The sequence below is a fragment of the Colossoma macropomum genome, unplaced genomic scaffold, assembly GCF_904425465.1.
Source record: "Colossoma macropomum unplaced genomic scaffold, Colossoma_macropomum, whole genome shotgun sequence".
NCBI classification, from domain to species: domain Eukaryota; kingdom Metazoa; phylum Chordata; class Actinopteri; order Characiformes; family Serrasalmidae; genus Colossoma; species Colossoma macropomum.
The window spans coordinates 11,246,240-11,266,296 of NW_023494807.1; the positions used below are offsets into that span (position 1 = coordinate 11,246,240).

The window sequence follows — 20,057 nt, forward strand, 5'->3', positions numbered from 1 at the left end:
AACTGTTTTTGTTGCCGTGCCTTTAAGACTAATATATGTTAATGAGTTCTGCTCTGATTGGATGATCTGCATTGCATTTCAGAAACATGAATGGTGCAGTGCTAAACCTTTGTAGGATGAATATATGTCATGTTGGTGTTTGTGACATCACATAAAATGGGCTGCAGCTGACTGGCCAGCCTGTATCATGGCATCCAAAAAGCAGCCTGTACTGAAACACTCCTCATAACTTAATTGTGAGTGGGTGGAGTTAAACTGCTATAATAGCCTGATTAGGCAGTAATACATAAATGCTTTTTATGACATCACAGAAACAATGAATTCAAAGCAGGCTGTTTCTGCAGCTTAGAATTAAACAGGCTGTTTTTGTTACCGAACCTTTACAAGTGTAATGCATGTAAACAGGATCTTCTCTGATTGGCTCGTTCCAAAAGCAGCTCAGCCCAAAAAAATGCCTTATAATGAATAGTTTTATTTTTTAACATTAGAGTAACAGTGAATTCAAAACAGGCCACGTTTCTACATGTGGACTAATGAGTGAACGTGAGGAAAATTCAGTTTTCCATTAAATAGGCCCTTTAATCATTTCATTAATCATTTAATCATATCGTGCATTTCTCTTGCACATTATTTTTCTCCCTGATGTCCATTTGTAACATTTTCATCCCAAAAATAACCATAATTAATTTTAACATTACAATTTTCTACCCTCTCTTTAACCCTAATGAATTAAATGGGTTGTTTTCATTACTGTGTCTTTAAGACTGACATATGTAAACAAGCTCTGTTCTGACTGGCCACCCTGTATCATGACATTCAAAAAGCATCCTGGACTGAAACAGTCCTGAGAACAAGAGTGGGTGGAGCTAAACGTCTATAATCGGATTAGGCAGATACATGTAAAAGTGTTGCTTTTTGTGACGTCACAGAAATAATGAATTCAAAGTGATCTGTTTGGGCAGCTTAGTTTCCATATCTGGACTGCATAGACTGGAGAGTGAACAGTATATTTTGAAACCTTTGCAATGTTTATTAGGCAGTAGAACACAGGAGGGAGTGTGTTATCGCGAAATAACATCACGGCTGCGATTGGTCGCCATAGATCATCACAGCCGTGATGTTACTGGCGATAACACACAACCTCGAGTGTTCTATTGCTTTTATACAACAGTTAAATAAAGTAATAAATAAATAAACTGGGTCGTGAACGCGGCCTTTGATATGTTTTAATGTTCACAGTTCCTTCACCAAATTATAGTTCCTTAACAAGCAGCTTGTTGCTACGTTAGAGTAATGAGCTCCGCCCACTCGCTGCACAGCCGGCAATTCGTTCTCCAGCTCCTTACACTAAATTCCCAAACTGTCATCACCACTGCGCAGCTTTTCAGTCGGCAGCTGTGACAGAAGAACAGCTAAACAACCTGGAATCAGCCAGAAATGAACCCAATACCATTCGCCAAACTAAATGGGCTGTAAGATGCTTTACAGACTGGCTGGACCAAAACAACATTAATACTGATCTGGCAAAAATTGACAAAACTGAGTTAAACTTGATATTGTGGCAGTCTAATGGCTCAGTCCAATTTGGTCAGACTCTGAAGATCAGACTACACGTTTGGCGAATGGTATGGGGTTCATTTCTGGCTGATTCCAGGTTGTTTAGCTGTTCTTCTGTCACAGCTGCCGACTGAAAAGCTGCTCAGTGGTGACGACAGTTTGGGAATTTAGTGTAGTCTCATCTTCAGAGTCTGACCAAATCGGCTGTCGGTCAAACGTGATCTTAAAAGTATCCATTTTCTGTTTGTGGCAAAGTAAGAAGTAAAAACGTTCAAATGGCTTGAGCGTCTCCTGCAGCTGTCAAAGTCGCTACTTAGCAATGGCGTCTCAGTGGAGTGATAGTGTTTGTGAAAAACCTGTGATGTTATGGTGAAATAACAGCACAGTTAGGACTGTGACTGAAACTGAAACAGTAGTTTTAGAGTTTGTGTTTTTGCTCAGTAAACAAGCACATGATAGCATTGCGCTATCTGAACGGTGCAAATGCTTATCATGAATCATAATTACAAAGTAGGTCAGCAGCACCTGCTTACAAGAGCTACTAATTAAAACAGGCCCGTGTGAAAGCACTGCAAACGGAAACGAAACTCGTAATGAAACAGCAGTTTTAGAGTTTATTATGTTTACATGTTTACATTAACATCGCAATATCTTTTCTGAACTATGGAAAGCTGAAATATTTATCATGAATCAGGATTAAAGCAGCTCATCTCACCAAAATACATAAATATTAAACATAGGTCTACAATTATACAGTGCTTCTGCTTTCACCAAAGAAATGCTGTTTAAATACTGATCTGATTATTCTAAGCCTCCTGTTGAGCTTCTGTAAAATTACACTTTATTCTGAATGTAGAATGTGGTGAGTGGCTCTCTATCTTCATTCCGATCTCACGACAGTCCTACAAAGGAAAAAGAATAAGGGAGATTACATTAGTGTGCAGAGGCATTCAGCGCCTGAGGGGTGCAACAATTCACAAAATTCACCACTTGATTCAATACCATACAGTGATGCCTCGATACAGTACATTTTTCAATACAGCAAAAACAAGGAGTGGCTAAAAATGTGTTGTTCTAGCCCTTTAAAGAGCTCATATCATGGAAAATCTCACCTTTTTAAATAAAAGAGTTTGATGAATTATGTAAACATTGCTAAAGTAAAACACCCTGCCTAGTCCATTCACACAAAAAATTAAAGTGCAAAAACAGCCGTTTTAAATAAACAGTTTTGTGGTGTCACAGAAACCAACTCATTCATATCAGCTTACAGAAGTTTAGCCCCGCCCACTCACCCTGCTCGGATTGCTTTTTTAATGAGGCATAGCCAATCAGAACAGAGCTCATTTACATATCATTGCAGTCCAAAGAAAAACAAGTATCTCCAAAACGGTAACTTTACAGGAGAAGGAAAAAACCTGCTTTACTTTTAATGTAAGTCAATGGAATCAGACTTTTTCCAAGTCATTTTGGGCCAGTTCTGTTCGTCCATTCATCATGAAATTTACACACAATGTAAAAAACAACAGGTATTTTCATATTATGTCAAAAACCGAAAAATGGAGATACGAGGTTTTATTCCGACAGCACACAGACACACACACTCATTTTCTCAGCCGCTTATCATTCTGGGTCGTGGGGGGGCGCGGTGCTGGAGCCTATACCAGCAGTTGTTCCAACAGCAGCGATATAGAAAAAAAAAATAAGAAACATTTTTTTTCTTTGGACAGCAACAATATACGAGTCTTAAAGACGCAGTACCAGAAACGGCCTGTGTAATTGTAAGGAATAGAGAGAGGTTGGAAAATGGTCATGTGGAACCAAATGACATAAGTGGACCTCAGTGGACAAAAATAAAATCCAAAAAAAAATGTAGGATATGGGCCCTTTAAACTGCTTTAAATAGAAAACACTTTTTCTTGAGCCAGAAGATGAAGCGCTGGGAAAATACAGGGTGATTCAAAAAGAATAATCCGATTTCAAAGTGATGTATTTCTCTTGTAAATCATTACAGAACAATGCAGTAAACTGTAAATGGTTTAAATGAGCATAAAGTTTATTATGTAATTGTACAAGTGCTCAATATGAACCTCCTCCAGCTGTACAGACAACATCAACGCCATAGTCAAACTCATCCCATACTGGATTGAGCATGTCAGGTGTCGCTGCACTCACGGCTCTTTCAGTGCGATTTCGGAGATCATCCAGTGTTGTTGGGAGTGGCACATAAACGGAGTCCTTAACGTACCCCCACAAAACAAGTCACACGGTGATCTGGTGGTGCTGGTGACCTCTTCATGCTCTGAGCTGTAGGAGGTTTACTGCCATACTGACAGTCAGAAACTCTATGACACCCTCTTTCAATGGGATTGTGATTGGTGACAAGGCGCCTCACGGTCGTAAAAACATGGCGCTTTGAAATCAGATGAATCTTTTTGAATCACCCTGTATTTTGGACGAGGCCATGGAGCTGATAAGCTCTCTCATAGCGACAGGAATGCTAAATATGACACTGAAAAAAAATGAGCTTATGCCACAACTTTTTGACAAATCTAAAAACACCACTATGTACATCGTATGACATAATTTGGAGTGAAAATAAATGTGTGATCTGATTAATATCATTACTAAAAGCTGAAAAGCACTTTCTAAGACACCTGCATCTCCAAATAATCAAACAGTCTTTAAATAAACATCCATAATAAGGAAACTGAAAGGAACGAGCAGAAGTGTACAGCGGGGTAGTTATAGCTGAACAAAACTATTTCTGAAATGAAAACTCAAAAGCTCAAAAAACACGAAAACTAAATCAAAACTAAATTCCACTGAAAAACTATCTTAATCTAAACAGCATTACTGATAAAAATACTTTATAGTTTTTTGTTTTTTCCGTGCACGAATGAGAGTTTATGAGTGTGTTTATGTGTTTGTCTTTGACAAAAGCTGGAGGCAGGCTGAGCTCAGTCTACTGCTGAATTAATTTTATTCCACACTATCAAATATCTGCCATCACAGTGCTAATCAAAATAATAAAACTATATAAAAACTATTACTTTTTTAGAAAAGTATCAATGCATTCTTAAAACTTACTGAAACTAAACTACAAAAACAAAAATGAAATAAAAACAAAAACTAATGAAAGTTTCAAACCACAACAACCCCAGTGCACAGCTGAACTCAGCATGCTATCATCACAATGTTGCTGTGATTGTTGCAACACATGTTCTTTAGGTAAGGGCTTTATGTTGACCCACTAATCCCAAAATACTACACCATAAACCAGACACACACCTGTCACGCATACGCACCGTTAGAGAATTTGCATTGTTTGAGCACTTCGCTAAATCCCTCGCACAGTTTGAGGTCGCTCTGTGTCTGAGCACACTCGATGAACTGCTTCAGCTCATAGGCGCAGGGGTTCTGCTGCGCCAGGTCCTGCTGGTACATGGGCTGCTGCTGCTGGTACGCGGGCTGACCCTGATAGGGTTCCTGCAGGATGGATTCAGATTTAGAGAACCATAATACCATAATTGTAGCACACACAGCAATACTGAACCTTAAATGTGACATAAACAGCCATACTTATAGAGCTGGCAGGTCTGGTCATAAAATAATGTTAGTTGTTAGGAGTTAGTGTGCACAGCAATTAAGAGCTGGTTTCCGAGACACAGAACACAACTAGTTGATTATGTAATAACTGTGGCAGGCCTACCTGATAGGTGACATCAGGCCTGGCAGCCTCTGAGTTTCCGTGGCCACCGAAGCCGCCGGTCATAGCGTGACCTATAGTGTGTCCCACAGCAGAGCCGACTGCTACTCCTGCTGCAGTGCTGGCCATCTGGGCGAACATTCCCGGCTGTCTAGGAGCTGCAGCCGCAGGAGGAGCCACTGCAGACGGAGGGGCATGAGCCGGTGTGTAGGACGGTGGAGGAGCCGCTCTGGACACTGGTGGGGGCGGTGGCGCTGGCCGGGAGGAGTAGCTGTATAGAGCAGCACATTAGCACAAATCTGATAAGTTCATCGTATCAGTAATAGCATTTTATATAGGAATGCTCTTCTGGGAAAAGGCGTTGTAAAGACATGAAACGTATAATGGTCTAAACATTCTGCTCTCCCTAAATACAGCAAACATGTCATCAAATGTTGGTTTGAATTAAAAGTGGGCAACATGGGAAAAATACAACATCATCATGACATCTGAGGACATCCTGGTATTATTGCACTATTCATATTTGCACCAACAATTACTGTACAGGTTTATTCTGCATACCTATCTTTTACATATATGTTGCTCTGACAGGACATACTACATCACTGTACGCTCTCCACTCACTCTGTATATATGTATATTATATTTATACTTGCATATCTATATTTTTTCAACCACTATACTGTCTTCCTGCACTTTATATGTAAATAATACTGTACACCGATCAGGCATAACATTATGAGCACCTCCTTGTTTCTACACTCATTGTACATTTTATCAGCTCCACTTACTATATAGGTGCACTTTGTAGTTCTACAATAACAGACTGTAGTCCATCTGTTTCTCTGCATACTACATATACACATATATGAAATACACAAGTTATTTTTTCAAGGGTTCTATGAGTTCATGAGTTCTATATAGAACTATTTCATGATGAAATGGTTCTTCAGATTGATGGAGAACATGCTGTATATGGTTCTATATAGAACCTTTTTGAAAGGGGTTCTATATAGTGCCCAAAATGGTTCCTCTACTGTTACGATGTCAAGCTTGCAACAATGAAAAAACCCTTTTTGGTGCCATATAGAACCATTTACAACACATCAATGAATCAGAAGAACCATTTCACCATGAAAAGAACCATTTAAGCATGGAATGGATCAATGGAGAACTCATGGACTGATTAAACTGATTAAATAAACCTTTTCAACTCCTTGAGACCACCGGTGGTTCCAAAACGCACTTCGTCAGATTCTTCATAACTTTCATATTTCATAAGCTACATTCAAAAGGTGGGTGTCACATCAGAGCTGTAACTGACTTTTTTCCAGTCAAATAGATGGGTGATGTCAGTATAATAAAAGAAGCTTAACTCACAGGTTTTTTTTTTTTCTACTGAAAGTCGACCCATTTTTCCACAAATCTGGGCTATAAACTATAAACAGATGGCGTCTCTTCAGTGATCTGCTCTGTAAAAATTATTTTTCTAAAATAATACAAAGAGCGTCTAAGATTTTTGGCTTTCAGCAGTAAATTGTAAGCATTCTGTTAATTTTAGGGGAACTTTTTAAGTAAATAAAATAAAAATTTATTTCACGCAGTTCCTGAATAATTTGCCTTACGATTTGGTCACGTAAATTCAGATGGAACACCCAAAATACACCCTGGAGAATACGAGGTTAAAATATTATTCATAACCATTTTATGTAGTAACTTTCTGTGAGGGAGCTTTTAGAGGTGGACGTCTGGTTCCTATCACCACCACTGTGAACAATTCTGACTCGGTAAGTTTCTCTAGAACGGAGCGTTTCACACCAAACCGCTCTGAACGACTCTGTTTACATTTCAGCCATTTCGGTATGCAGGTTTTTTTTTTAAATCGGTGGAGTTCCCCTTTGAGCTGGTTAACATGCTAATGCTGGTCATGTAGTGGCCGTTAGCCTAGCGGCTGCTAACCGGACTGGTTTAGGGATATTTTACCTCGGAGGAGCCATCCTCGATGTTCGGCTGCGACTTCCTCTGGGCATTTTTAATGATATGACTAATTAGAATTAAGTTAGAGAGTTTCTGACTCTCCTGGCTGCAGTTTATGTTGGTAAAGTTAGTTTGTTCTCCGCTTCAGTCTGGGTGCTCTGCTCTCTGCACGACCTTCGCGCTGTGTGTTAGCGAACAGGCTACATCCGGGAACTTCTGCAGTGTGTTACATCATTCGCAACGTCAGTGCTTTTATCTGTGAATTATAAATACTATAAAAATATTCCAAATTTGTTGACATTGATAGCTTTTGCTCCTTCTGTGGATCTGCTGATGAAACTTTGACTCACCTATTTTTTCAGTGTGAGAACAAACACCTTCTGATCTCATAGTTATGACTTAGAATGTCGTAATTATGACTTACTTTCTCATTATTATGACTCAGTATCTCATAATAGTGATTCAGTATCTCAAAATAATGAGATTAAATTAAATTTACTTTCCCATTATTATGAAATAGTAAGTAAGTATTATGAGATAGGAAGTCATAATTATGAAATGTTACTTCATAATTATGAAATGGCACAAATGCTGTCATTTTTATAGTTACAAGTCATTATTATGGAATACTTATATATACATATTATATATTATATATATATATTATATATATATATATATACGTAGATATATTTCTCCACTGGTGGAAACGGGTTTCCATACATTTACTTTGTTAATGCCAACCTAAATATCAACTGATACCGTGATATCGTGATAAATTCGGAAAATATCATGATATCGATTGGTGTCAGTATCGCCCGATACCCCACTGTGAAACTCTAGGGGCGCTTCCTGTTATTGACTCGCCTCGGAGAGAGCGCAGCTAACGCTAACGCTAACTTCTTTATGGCTGATGTTGCTCATTAGTTTCAAAAGCCATCGCATTAATTTGTCAATTCTCCACTGTTTAATTGTGTTTTTGAAAAACTGGATATAAAAATTAGCTGAAAGAGGTAAGATCTATTGTTATAATCGCCGTGTGAGCTAGCTAGCGATTATTAGCTGCATGGTTATCCTTGAACATTTCGTTAGCCAGCGCAGCAAATCGCTCTATAACTTACACAGAACTGGCTAAACGTCTGTTTTTCTTCGAGAAACTGGAAATATTACAGAAAAATAAATGCGTATGCATATGAACAAAGGTGGCTGCAGTGAGGTTAGGATATATTTAAAACTCTGGTTCGCAGCCTTTTTTGCTAGCTAAGCTAAGTAGCTAACGCTAGCCTGCTGATCAATAACTGCAAAAATAAACAGTGAAACATCTATCTGTGTATAAAATATTGATTCTGTAAATGTATGTACACCTTATTCCAGCACAACTGATCGCTTAGCATTGGCTTAATAATATTAATTAGGTTAGTTCGCTAGATTACCAGCTAACGTTATCAACGAAGCGAAAGTTGGTTGTTATTCGAATTTCCCGTTCCACCTTAAACGGTGCTGCAGGTACATTTGCAGCCTTGTCACCTACCAATAACTAACACAAACAAGCGTATTGCTACCTGTGTAGGTTAGCTAAATACAAATATAATCTAAATAAGATGTTTTTTCCCAAGTTCTTTAGCAAACGGAGTGGTTCTGTTTAGAGCCATGAGTTCTGTATGGAACCATTTGCGTGCTTAAATGGTTCTCTGCATGGTGAAATGGTTCTTAAGGTTAATGGAGAATGTGTTGTTTATGGCTCTGCAAAGAACCTTTTTTTTTGGAAAAGGGCTCTATTGGCTCTATTGTATACAAGCTTTTGTATACATCGTAACAATAGAGGAACCCTTTTTTAATGCTACAAAGACCAATTTAGAACACGTTCTCCATCAGTCTGAAGAACCATTTCACCATGCAGAGAACCATTAAGTATGGAATGGTTCTATATAGAATTCATGGTCCTAAATAGAACTATTCTATTTACTATAGAACCCTTGGAGAACCATCTTTTTTATGAGTGTAGCTGATTGTTGTGATTTGATGTCAAAACACTGTGATGATAATCATCATCATCATCATCATCATTATGCTTGTTAATAATGATCTTTCAAACAGTGTAGAAATCAGTAAAGCAGTTAAATATAATACAAAAGGGAAAGTAAAATTTAATTAAAATAGAATATAAAAAAATATTAAATATATAAAATAGGCCAATGTAAAACAAAGCTAAAAAATGCTGAAGTAAAAAGATTTTCAGCTGTTTTTGAACTTGGGGCAGGTGTGCTGAGTGCCTTTTCTCTTCCTTTTTGCAGATAAGGAGAGGGATGTCATACTACTCCTCGTCATCGTCTCGCGGTTCCTCCCGCAACTTAGAATGCAAAGTGTATGTTGGGGATTTGGGCAGCGGAGCCGCTAAAGGTGAACTGGAGAGAGCTTTTAGCTACTACGGCCCTCTGCGCAGCGTCTGGGTGGCGAGGAACCCACCCGGCTTCGCCTTTGTGGAATATGAAGACGCCCGGGATGCAGAGGACGCTGTGAAGGGAATGGATGGAAAGTAGGTGTAAATCCTTATGGATTAAGGTAGTGTGTCAGTCACATTTTGAAATTTCAGGGATCCAGGAATCAGCAAACACGAAGAAAATTATGTTTTATTATTGTAAAATCACCACTGTTTCACATGTGGATGAAGATGTTATCACTAAGAATACAACAATATGGCAAATCTGGGCAATGCCGATATACAGTATATTACATGCACATACTGGCCGATGCCTGTGCCAGTATCCAACGTTTCTGTGTACATATTTTTACGTCTTGGGCAGGCAAAACTGCACCGAGTGTTGTTTAATTCTGTCACAGGGCACAGCGCATTTTACAACCTACATTAAATTAAAGCCATGTTGAGACCACAGAAAGCCACAGTAGATCACATGTTAGGGCTGAACGATTTGGGGAAAATATCGAATTGCAATTTTTTGGTCTAACATTGCAACTGTGATTAAAATTGCGGTAATTTTCTAAATTAAGGTTCAGGCCTGTGTTTTAGCCAAGAACACCAGAATATTCGCTTTTGTAGCCTGAGACTTGACCCCTGAATGTAGTGTGCCGGACAGCCACTAAGTTGTGATTGTGATGTCACAGCTCTGGGGGTTTGGTTGCCTCTGATTGGTCTAACTAATCTGCAGGCAGTTCACAAGCTCTGTGTTATTAGTTAAAATTAGTAGTTCACTAATTTAGTAGTTAAATTTCCCCACTTAAAACTTAAGAGATGTTTATAATGTAGGCTATGACTAAAAAAAGCTCCTGCAATTTGAAAATTGCACTTTCTTATATTGTGATTTCAATATAAATGCGATTAATCTTTCAGTTCTATCATATGTGGTATGAACTTTATGCAAAGAAAGACAATCAGTCCTCTAGATAAACAGACAAATGCTAACGGTAACGTGATCTCAGCTAACGCAGCTAGCCTAGCCTTTTTCAACTTGTATTTTCCAGCTTCAAAACAGCCTGTGTAGAGGTAATAAACTGATGCCAAGCATGATGTGATGCTGAACGCTTTATTGCGAATTTGTATGGGTAGAGTGTAAAAATTAACTTGAATCTAGCTTTTATAGGCTCTCGCTGCCTCAGGTGCCAGAATGACTGCTGCACCTTTTAAAGTGGAATAGGAAAAGTCGAACAAGAAGCTGGCGAATTAGGAGCTGACTTCAGCTTCATATGTCTAATGCTGATCGTGTTTTTTTGACAGGGTGATTGGTTATCAGCACATCCTACACATAGTTTTAATGCTGATAGTATTTTCCCACACAGTGATTTAGACGAGGCTCAAGTCGGCTTCCTGTTCACCAGATTTTCCCGTTCCACCTTAAATGGTGCTTGAGTGCTTCATGGCTTTTAAGGATTTTAAGGAAAATTCCAACAAGAAGCTGATTCAAGCTATTAAAATATCATACCAATTTTTTTTTCCTGAGGGAGCCAATTAAAGGGCTGAGTAGCTGCAGGTCTTGTTTATGTGCGTATATATAAATTACAATGCATGCAGTACAGTAAACGCGTCATCAGATGTTGGTTTGATTATTGGCAGAGTGCTGATGATGTTTAAAAAAACAAATATCGGCCAATACCGATATGATTCCGATATCATTGTGTGTCCCTAGTCATCACACCTTTTTATTCATGTTCTTCTTCTCATGTTCCACGTTTTCAGGGTTCTATGCGGATCTCGGATTCGTGTGGAACTGTCCACGGGGATGTCCCGCAAGAGCCGATACGGCCGACCGAGCCGCCGCCCGTTTGACCCCAGCGATCGATGCTATCAGTGCGGAGACAGGGGCCACTATGCCTACGACTGCTATCGCTTCAGCAAAAGGGGACGCCGGAGCAGGTACAGCCTTTCTGACAGGCATTCTCTACTGTATTCTATTATATTCTATTATTTATCCTACTTTATTATATTCTATTATGCTCAATGATTCTCTATTGTATTCTATTATTCTCTAATATTCTATTATACATTCTCTATTGTTTTCTAGTGTATTTTATTATCTACTATGCTCTGTTGTACTCTATTGTCTATCATGCTTAGTTGTTTTCTATTATATTCTATTATCTGTCATGCTTAATCGTTTTGTATTACACACCGATGTGCCAAAAGTGATGGGATAGCAGTATGTAAATTGATTATGAAGTGGCGTTACCTCTGGGGACGGTTTGGGACGTCCACGCCTGTATAAGTTGTGAGGTGTTACCTTGTGAGTGAAGTTACACTGGCCAACGTGCTCATGGCAAGGTGACGTGAATTATCAGCATTCAAACAAGGCATAATAGTGGGTGCCACGTTGAGTTGTCGAGTTGCTGCACTTCGCTGGGCTATAGGGGGTCCTACTTTAACCCTGTTCTTCAGTGGTCAGGACCCCCACAGAGCAGGTACTATTTGGGTGGATCATTCTCAGCACTGCAGTGACGTTGACGTGATGGTGGTGTGTTAGTGTGTGTTGCGCTGGTCTGAGTGGATCAGATACAGCAGTGCTGCTGGAGTTTTTAAACACCTCAGTGTCACTTCTGGACTGAGAATAGTCCACCAACCAAAAATACCCAGCCAACAGCGTCCTGTGACCACTGATGAAGGACTAGAGGATGAGCAGCACACACTGTGCAGCAGCAGATGAGCTGTCGTCTCTGACTTTACATCTACAAGGTGGACTGACAAGGTAGAGGTCTAATAGAGTGGACAGTGAGTGGACACAGTGTTTAAAAACTCCAGCAGCACTGCTGTGTCTGATCCACTCATACCAGCACAACACACACTAACACACCACCACCATGTTAGTGTTACTGTAGTGCTGAGAGTGATCCGCCACCCAAATAGTACCTGCTCTGTGAGGGTCCATGGGGGTCCTGACCACTGAAGAACAGGGTAAAAGGGTGCTAACAAAGTATGCAGAGAAACAGATGGACTACAGTCTGTAACTGTAGAACTACAAAGTGCACCTATATAGTAAGTGGAGCTGATAAAATGGACAGTGAGCGTAGAAACAAGGAGGTGGTCATAATGTTATGCCTGATAGGTGTATATACTTTAATACAATAAACACTGTCTTTCATATCACTTGTATGTTATTGTATTGATATGTTTGTCCTGTGGATGAAGCTGGGTAAAAAAGCAAAAATATAACATCAGAATACTTAAAAGCATTTTTTACAATAGGCTGCATGATATGGACATAAAACGCAATGTTCCTTAAAGAAACTGTATATATTACTCATTGTTATATTGAGCACTTGAATGTGGACTAGAATTTCCTCTCGGGAGGACAGTGAACTAACTAACTAACTTCACTACCCTGTTGAAAGACATTCACAGCTTCCTGATGATGTAAAGTAGTTTCCTGTTCTAAAACGACTGGTGTGTCTTGTGGTTTTGACAGTGACTGAAGCACCATGGAAGATTATTGAAGTGTTGAGAGGTGCCAAAAATAAGCACATTCAAATGTCCCAGTTCAACTCTACATTTTCAGTCTGTGGTACTTGTACAAAACTGTTTTGGCTGTATTTTCCTTCTCGCAGGTCCCGATCTCGGTCCAGGTCCAGATCAAGAGGCCGACGCAACCGCTCACGCTCTCGAAGCCGCAGCAATGATCGGTTAGTAATTGTATTATTATTTTCAATCTGAAGTATGTGGAATAGCCACATTAATATAAAATAAATTCTTCTTTACAGTACAGTGGTCATTATGTATTGAAAAGTGTTCAGTAGGTATGAACTGGGTGGTCCATGATAATTCGGAAAAAAAGTGGGTTTTTATTTTTCTGGCAAATTTTTTACTTCATTTTGTCGTTCAGTGTTAAGTTTGAACCCTGGCTAAAGGACATTTTACTCATAAACTGGTGTTGTAATGCGTAAGACGTTGTCATCATCTATTGAAGTGGTTTATTAACTTTAAGAAAATTATATCAAAAAAAGAAACTACATTAGACTGTGCAGTGGGTACGTTACTGCACCTAAACCCTCTAGAGCTTGTGTAGTTCCAGGTTGCGTTGTGTTGATTTGGGAGCAAATAATATATTTGGAGAAAGAAAGTGAGGATGCTAACATTGTCTTTTGTGTTTTCACAGGAGATACCGTTCTCCATCTTATTCGAAGCGCAAGAGCAGGTAAGCTGCCAACTAGATTACAGTGGTAATAGCTGCCATTTTGTCAAGCAAAGGAGTTTCGTAGTGGTTACTGAATAATTTATAGTAGATACAGAATAGTGTACATATATAGTAATTACCGAGTATAGTACTTATAGTACTTAATTCATGGATGCTGAATAATTAATGGCAGTTACTGTACAATATATAGTTTATATTGAAAAAAATCATAGTAGTTATTGAATGTCATAATCACTATGGAATAATTTGTAGTATATGCTAAATAATTCATAGTAATTACAGAATAATTAATTGCTGTTTCATTTCTGTATTAGCCAGAGATGTTCACTTTATGCAAGTACACGTCAATTAAGGATTAGTCTTCTAGAGTTGAAAGCTGAATAATTCATAATAAATGCTGAATAATACATGATAGTTATTTCATCATTCATAGTGTATCGCTGTTGTCGGAAGAAAACCTCGTATCTCCATTTTTGTCATTTTTCAGTTTTTGATATAATTTGAAAATACCTGTTGTCCTTTGCATTGTGTGTAAATTTAATGATGAATGGACCAAAAGAAACAACCCAAAATGACTTTGAAAAAATTCTGGTTCCATTGACTTACATTAAAGTTAAGTAGGTTTTTTCCTTCTCCTGTAAAGTTACCATTTTGGAGATACAAGGTTTTCTTCTGACAACAGCGATATGTTGAATAATCCATAGTAGATGCTGTAAAATCTGTAGTAGATACTGAAAATTCATAGTAAATACTGAATAATACATCATAGATAATAATTCGTAATATTAATAAGTGAAAAGTCTTCAAAGAAACCTTAGGCCTTAATTATGCTCGTTTGTTTGTATTTATTGATTAGTAAATGAAGGCCATGTTGAGCCCAGTATCATTCGGCTCAAACAAACTAACTTTCCTTGTGTCCTAACCGTTAAGGTCTGGTTCTCCAGCCCGCTCTAAGTCCAGGACTCCTGTTCGGAGGTAAGGCATCGGTCCATGACCATTAGCACTTGTTATGCTCTTTGTGATCCAGTCCTTACTTCAGAATTGGGTTTGTTCTCCTTTCAGTCGCTCTCGATCTCGCTCTCGCTCCAGATCGGCCTCGCGCTCTCGCTCTCGATCCAGGTCCGGCTCTCCCAGCCCAAAGAGGGACAGGTAATTTTTTTTTTTCTTTGAGGTTTCTCCAGCAATTTCATACCTACTTTACCTTGTAATTCTTCTGATCAGTTGTTTGATTATTTAAAAGCATGTTTTTTTGTCGATGATAAATGAAATGATGTGGATAAGAATGTGTTTTAGATCCATTTCTTTTATAAATTGAGACATACAGGTAGAGCTAGATTAGATGAACTTGCTTCTTATAGTTGTAGAGTTTGGTTTAGTTCACCATACATGCACACAGGAAGGCGGGCTTGCTCCAGAGGTAAGCCAGCCTGACTACGCAGATGGACGACCTTCGACGGAGATGGACGGACCCAGCAGTTGCAGGGAAGGCGGAAAATTAGAAGTTAGGGATTTTGACCAGCTCCAGAAAATAAGCGCAGCTCATTGCTATCATATTTAAACTCCTGTACAGTGGCTGGGGATCCTAACCCAGTCTACAGTGACCTGTCCAGGCCCATGCTTAGATGCAGAGCTAACTCACATACATACTTCCAAGAGCTAGTAGTTTTTTAGGGTGGTGGGGGGGGGCGTGTGATAAAACTTGGGGAATCTTCTCTTCTCTCTTCTCCCTCAGATTCAGCCTCATGTTGCTTAGCTACAGATCGCAAATCTCCAAAAACAAAACACAAAAAACAAAAATGTCATGATCAGACTCCGGTGACCAATTGCTGCAGGCTGTTCTTGTTTTTTTCTAAAGAGTGTGGGAGTCGACGGCTCAAGCACTGACCAGGGTTCATCCTTGCCGTGTTAAGCGTCCTCCAGGAGTGTGACAAAAGAGCTTACCTGAGATCAGCCTCCGCCACGGTGATTTAAAGAGGTCGTCCGACGCACAATTCTGACGAGACGCCTCCTGCGCGTACACAAACAGTTGTTCCACCCACCCCACTCCTATCCCTGAACCCATGCACTACTACTACTCCTACTACTGCAGACCAGAATGCCCCCCCTTCCCTCCAAAGCTCCGCCTTCTTGCTTAGCTTCTGAGAAGGGTGTGTGAGAGAGAGAGAGAGAGAGGAGAGAGCTGGCGAGAGATCAGACTTCAAGACCCTCCGAGTGTGTCTTCGAGTTCTAGCATCCGTCGCTTCTCTGTATGTTGTTTCCGCCACTGTCTCCTAAAGGTAACCAAAACCCAAGAGTTAATGTCCTTCTTGATATGAGCCCTGGTTTTAGTTTAAAAAAGAAACACACAGATTTTTTTGTAAACATTTGCTTAATATTGAGCGTGTGCACAGCATGCACTAATTAACACCGCTGTGAGTGAGTGAGAGATACAGAGAACCTCTCTGCTTCAATACTGTCTTAAGACACCCTCGTCGACTTGCTCATCACCATCATAGGCGATGTTCCATTACTGTATTAGCCAGAGATGTTCACAAGTCATTTTATGTGAAGACGAATCAATTAAGGACTAGTCCAAGTCGAGTTGCGTATCAGTTAATGACTAGTACGAGTCAAGTTGCGTATCAGTTCAGGACTAGTGTGAGTAGAGTTGCAAATCACTTAAGGACCAGTCCGAGTCGAGTTGCGTATCAGTTAAGGACTAGTCCGAGTCAAGTTGCGTATCAGTTCAGGACTAGTGTGAGTAGAGTTGCAGATCACTTAAGGACTAGTCCGAGTCGAGTTGCGAGTCAGTTAAGGACTAGTCCAAGTTGAGTTGCGAGTCAGTTACGTACTAGTCCGAGCCGTGTTGCGTATCAATTAAGGACTAGTCCGAGTTGAGTTGCTAGTTAATTAAGGACTAGTCCGAGTCGAGTTACATATCACTTAAGGACTAGTCAGGAGTCGAGTTGCATGTCACTTAAGGACTAGTTTGAGTTGAGCTGCATATCAATTAAGGACTAGTCTGAGTAGAGTTGCGGGTCAATTGAGGACTAGTCCGAGTTGCGTTGCGAGTCGATTAAAGACTAGTCAGAGTCGAGAGTCAGATGAGGGCCAGTTCAAGTGGAGTTACTAGTCAATTACAGACTTGTCTGAGTTGAAAATACCTTTACTTTTTATACTATAGTTCCTTCACAAGCATGTACTTTTGTGCCTAAGTAGTATTTAACCAATTTACATCTACTTTTACTGAAGTACAGAAGCATTGTACTTAGTCCACCTAAATATCTAGATCCAAATATCAGTCCCAATCAAGACCTTTTTTTGCAACCAAAGTTTTTTTTAATAAATCGTTTGTTAATGCCGATATACTGAAGTGCGTTCCTTTAGGATGAATCCGCTCCTCGTTGTCCCTGTGTCCTGCGAGTAGGGCCTGCGCACGTTTGAGTCATGAGGTGAAGTCGACGAGGGCACGTTTAGCAGTATTGAGATGGAGGGAGAGTCTGCATGTGAACATAAGCAGCACATGCAGCGCTGTTTGTCTGTATGTTTGTGTGTTTCAGTGTTTCAATCTAACCCTGGTTTTAGGGCTTCTTTGGGTTTTTCTCACATGAAAGAGGGATTCCAACTACAGTAATTAGTGGATGTGTTCCTGGTGGTATTGTTAAAGAAGAGAGAATGAGGATTTTTTGTATAGATGGGTCGTGATACATATGAGAGCAGTGTTCTTGGGTTCTGAACTGTCATGAGATGAAAGCACTCTTGATGCTCACGGTCAACAGCAACCGGCAAACTCAGACTTGCTTGAAGCAAGTCGTCGTCTTAATTCTGTGTTTTAAGTTACTCTCAGCTCTGTCCCTGTTCTCTTATTCTGTAGCTTATTCTGCACTGTATGAATCAGAAGGTAGGCAGTCATTTTTTAAAGGGTCCATATCCCACATTTTTCTCGCATTTTATTGTTTTGTTTGGGTTAATGCAGCAAAAACAGTCGTAAGTCACTTCTGCATAATCATTTTCCAACCTCTCTTAGAATTAAACAAGCTGTATTACTGTGTCTTTAAGAAAGATACAGGTAAATGAGCCTCTTCTGATTGGCTCATAGACATTGGACTTAATTTATAAAGCAGGCCAGGTTTAAATACTTCTTATAACTTTGGTGTGAGTGGATGGGGATAAACTTCTGTAGGCTCAGTAGGCGAATATATGTAAATAATGAATATTAGTATGAGTGTTTTTGTAGCTAGCTACATCAAACTGTTATTTTAAAATGCATGGAAAGGTCTGTTTTTCGTGATATGGGCCCTTTAACATTGAGGAAGCCGTAGATTCTTTCCCACGAGGTTTTAGTGTTGTCTGATTTAAGGGTGTCCCTGTCAGTTATTTTAGTAATCAATAAAGAAGTGTACTGATTACATAGAATAGAAATTTTTTTTTTGCTGTGCAAAAATGTGCAAAAAAATGGCAGCCAGGAAAATTGTTTAAAACTATTTATCTGGGCAGTAATTGTGTTTCTGCCAGCAAAAACATTATATAACAATAGAATAAACACAGATCATTCGAATAAATATGGTTAATCCAGAGGAGATACATGCATGCAATTTTTTCTCTGTCACGATTACCAGATTTTACAGAAGATAATTTATTAAAATTTAAGTTAACGTCATGTATGTGCATCTGCTTAGTGATTATTTTGTATGAAAAAAAATACATCTGCAGGTGATTAGCATGGCAGGTAAAGCCGTGTTCAGCAGTGTGAAGATTCTCCACAAGGGGGAGCCATTAGTGCTGCTTTAGTGCGCCTCACCGAATCCCACAAATGCTTGTGGTCGCAAATTGTATGTATTTAAAGTAAAATTAAATGTTTGTTGCAATAAAGGCGTGTATGATTATTCAACTAAACACCAAAATAATTGTTAAATTTTGCTATTATTAATATAAACGATAGTGACAGCCCTAGTTTCCTGTCTTCTCAATGCACATCAACAGCACTTGATTAAATTTAAAGTATTGGTTAGATAAACTAGGTGTTGGATGGTAATTGTAAATATACAGCTAATCACAGGGATAGTTTATTTGTATTAATTCTAATGTTAGTGTTTATTTGTACAGATAAATAATTTGCTTTACAGAACAAGATGTCTAAATTGGTTTACATAGTACTGTATATATAAAAAGGCTATTTAAAAAGTTGGCTTGGCTCAGAAACTTGGCTCAGGTTTTATTTCATACTGCAAGAGAGAGCAGTAGGAGAATTTTTAAACCTGTATTATTTATCATGAAAACTGAGAACGAATCGCTGCTGATTTTATTTGAAGATCAACGTAAGCCGGTTCAGCTGATTGACAGCCCTAGTCAGAATATTTCTTCAGTGAAGGATTTCCAGAGCGTTTCTGATGAGAGTGCAGTCTTGTAGCAGAGCCGTTAAAGGAGAGCCGGGGCGGAGCTGCGAAAGGTTCTTGAATGGCTGTGGCTTTGTGTCAAATACGCGTTCTCTGCACTGAATCTGTTTTTTTTCTGTCTGTTCCAGCCGCTCCAGATCCCCCAGCCAGAAAAACAGCCCCACCCCTGGAGACGAGCGGCAGGAGAAGAACCCCTAACCCAAATCACTTACCTTCCTTACCTTCTTATCTCGCTTAGCTTTCTTCTCCTGTACCTTCTGTCGTATGACGTTTCTGTTTCGTTCAGTTCTGTTTTCCTTTTTTTTTGTTTCCCATGACATGAAAATAGTAGATAAGTTTATTTTTGCTCTTTAATTATGCATTTTTTGTATTTTTCTTTCTTACATAGTGACTAGAAAGAAATGATAGTAGGTATAAAAGGGCTTCCTTTTTTACCCCTCTGGTTGGTTTGTAGATGTACACTGGAAACGAACAAGAAACGAATAAAGAGTTCATGGCATGATGTGAAAGAATTTGGTGAACATACGGCAGAGTGGAGAACGAAGGGAAGGTTGTGTGAAGTGGAAATTTGTCTGGTTGCCTTGTTTACATTTGATACACAGATTTCAATGTGAACAAACTGGCTATTTCAGATACAGCGTTAAAATATTGATTCATGTAAATTAACAGATCATTCTAGAAAAGTATCTTTACAGCATCCCAGTAATGCAGTAGATTTCTTTTCTATAGTAGCAATTACATTGTTACATGTTACTGGAAACCTGGGTCATAATTTACATAGTCATTCAGAGAGGTTTGGTGTGA

General features: G+C 39.2%; 2 protein-coding genes across 5 annotated transcripts; one reads left to right on the forward strand and one right to left on the reverse strand.

Moving 5' to 3' along the window:
• Window positions 1–2,145: 2,145 nt before the first annotated feature.
• On the reverse strand, window positions 2,146–7,436 carry chchd2 (coiled-coil-helix-coiled-coil-helix domain containing 2). The gene is made up of 4 exons (XM_036555884.1): window positions 7,247–7,436; window positions 5,267–5,534; window positions 4,863–5,043; window positions 2,146–2,459 (listed from the first exon to the last, which is right to left on the reverse strand). Exons 1-4 carry the CDS (start codon window positions 7,291–7,293, stop codon window positions 2,449–2,451), a joined length of 507 nt encoding a protein of 168 aa, XP_036411777.1. The 5' UTR covers window positions 7,294–7,436; the 3' UTR covers window positions 2,146–2,448.
• A 659-nt stretch (window positions 7,437–8,095) lies between these two features.
• On the forward strand, window positions 8,096–19,755 carry LOC118796779 (serine/arginine-rich splicing factor 7-like). Of its 4 annotated transcripts, none has more exons than XR_005005909.1 (9): window positions 8,096–8,253; window positions 9,535–9,776; window positions 11,433–11,609; window positions 13,292–13,366; window positions 13,840–13,878; window positions 14,809–14,853; window positions 14,941–15,027; window positions 15,734–16,154; window positions 19,382–19,755. XR_005005909.1 is itself a non-coding variant. In XM_036555882.1 (8 exons), the coding sequence occupies exons 2-8, from the start codon at window positions 9,547–9,549 to the stop codon at window positions 15,804–15,806; spliced, it is 726 nt and encodes a 241-aa protein (XP_036411775.1). In that variant the 5' UTR covers window positions 8,096–8,253; window positions 9,535–9,546; the 3' UTR covers window positions 15,807–19,755. The 4 variants fall into 4 exon arrangements, 2 of the variants coding, with proteins under 2 accessions (XP_036411775.1, XP_036411776.1); XR_005005910.1 differs by having other exon boundaries at window positions 14,968–15,027; XM_036555882.1 differs by having other exon boundaries at window positions 15,734–19,755.
• The last annotated feature ends 302 nt before the right edge of the window (window positions 19,756–20,057 follow it).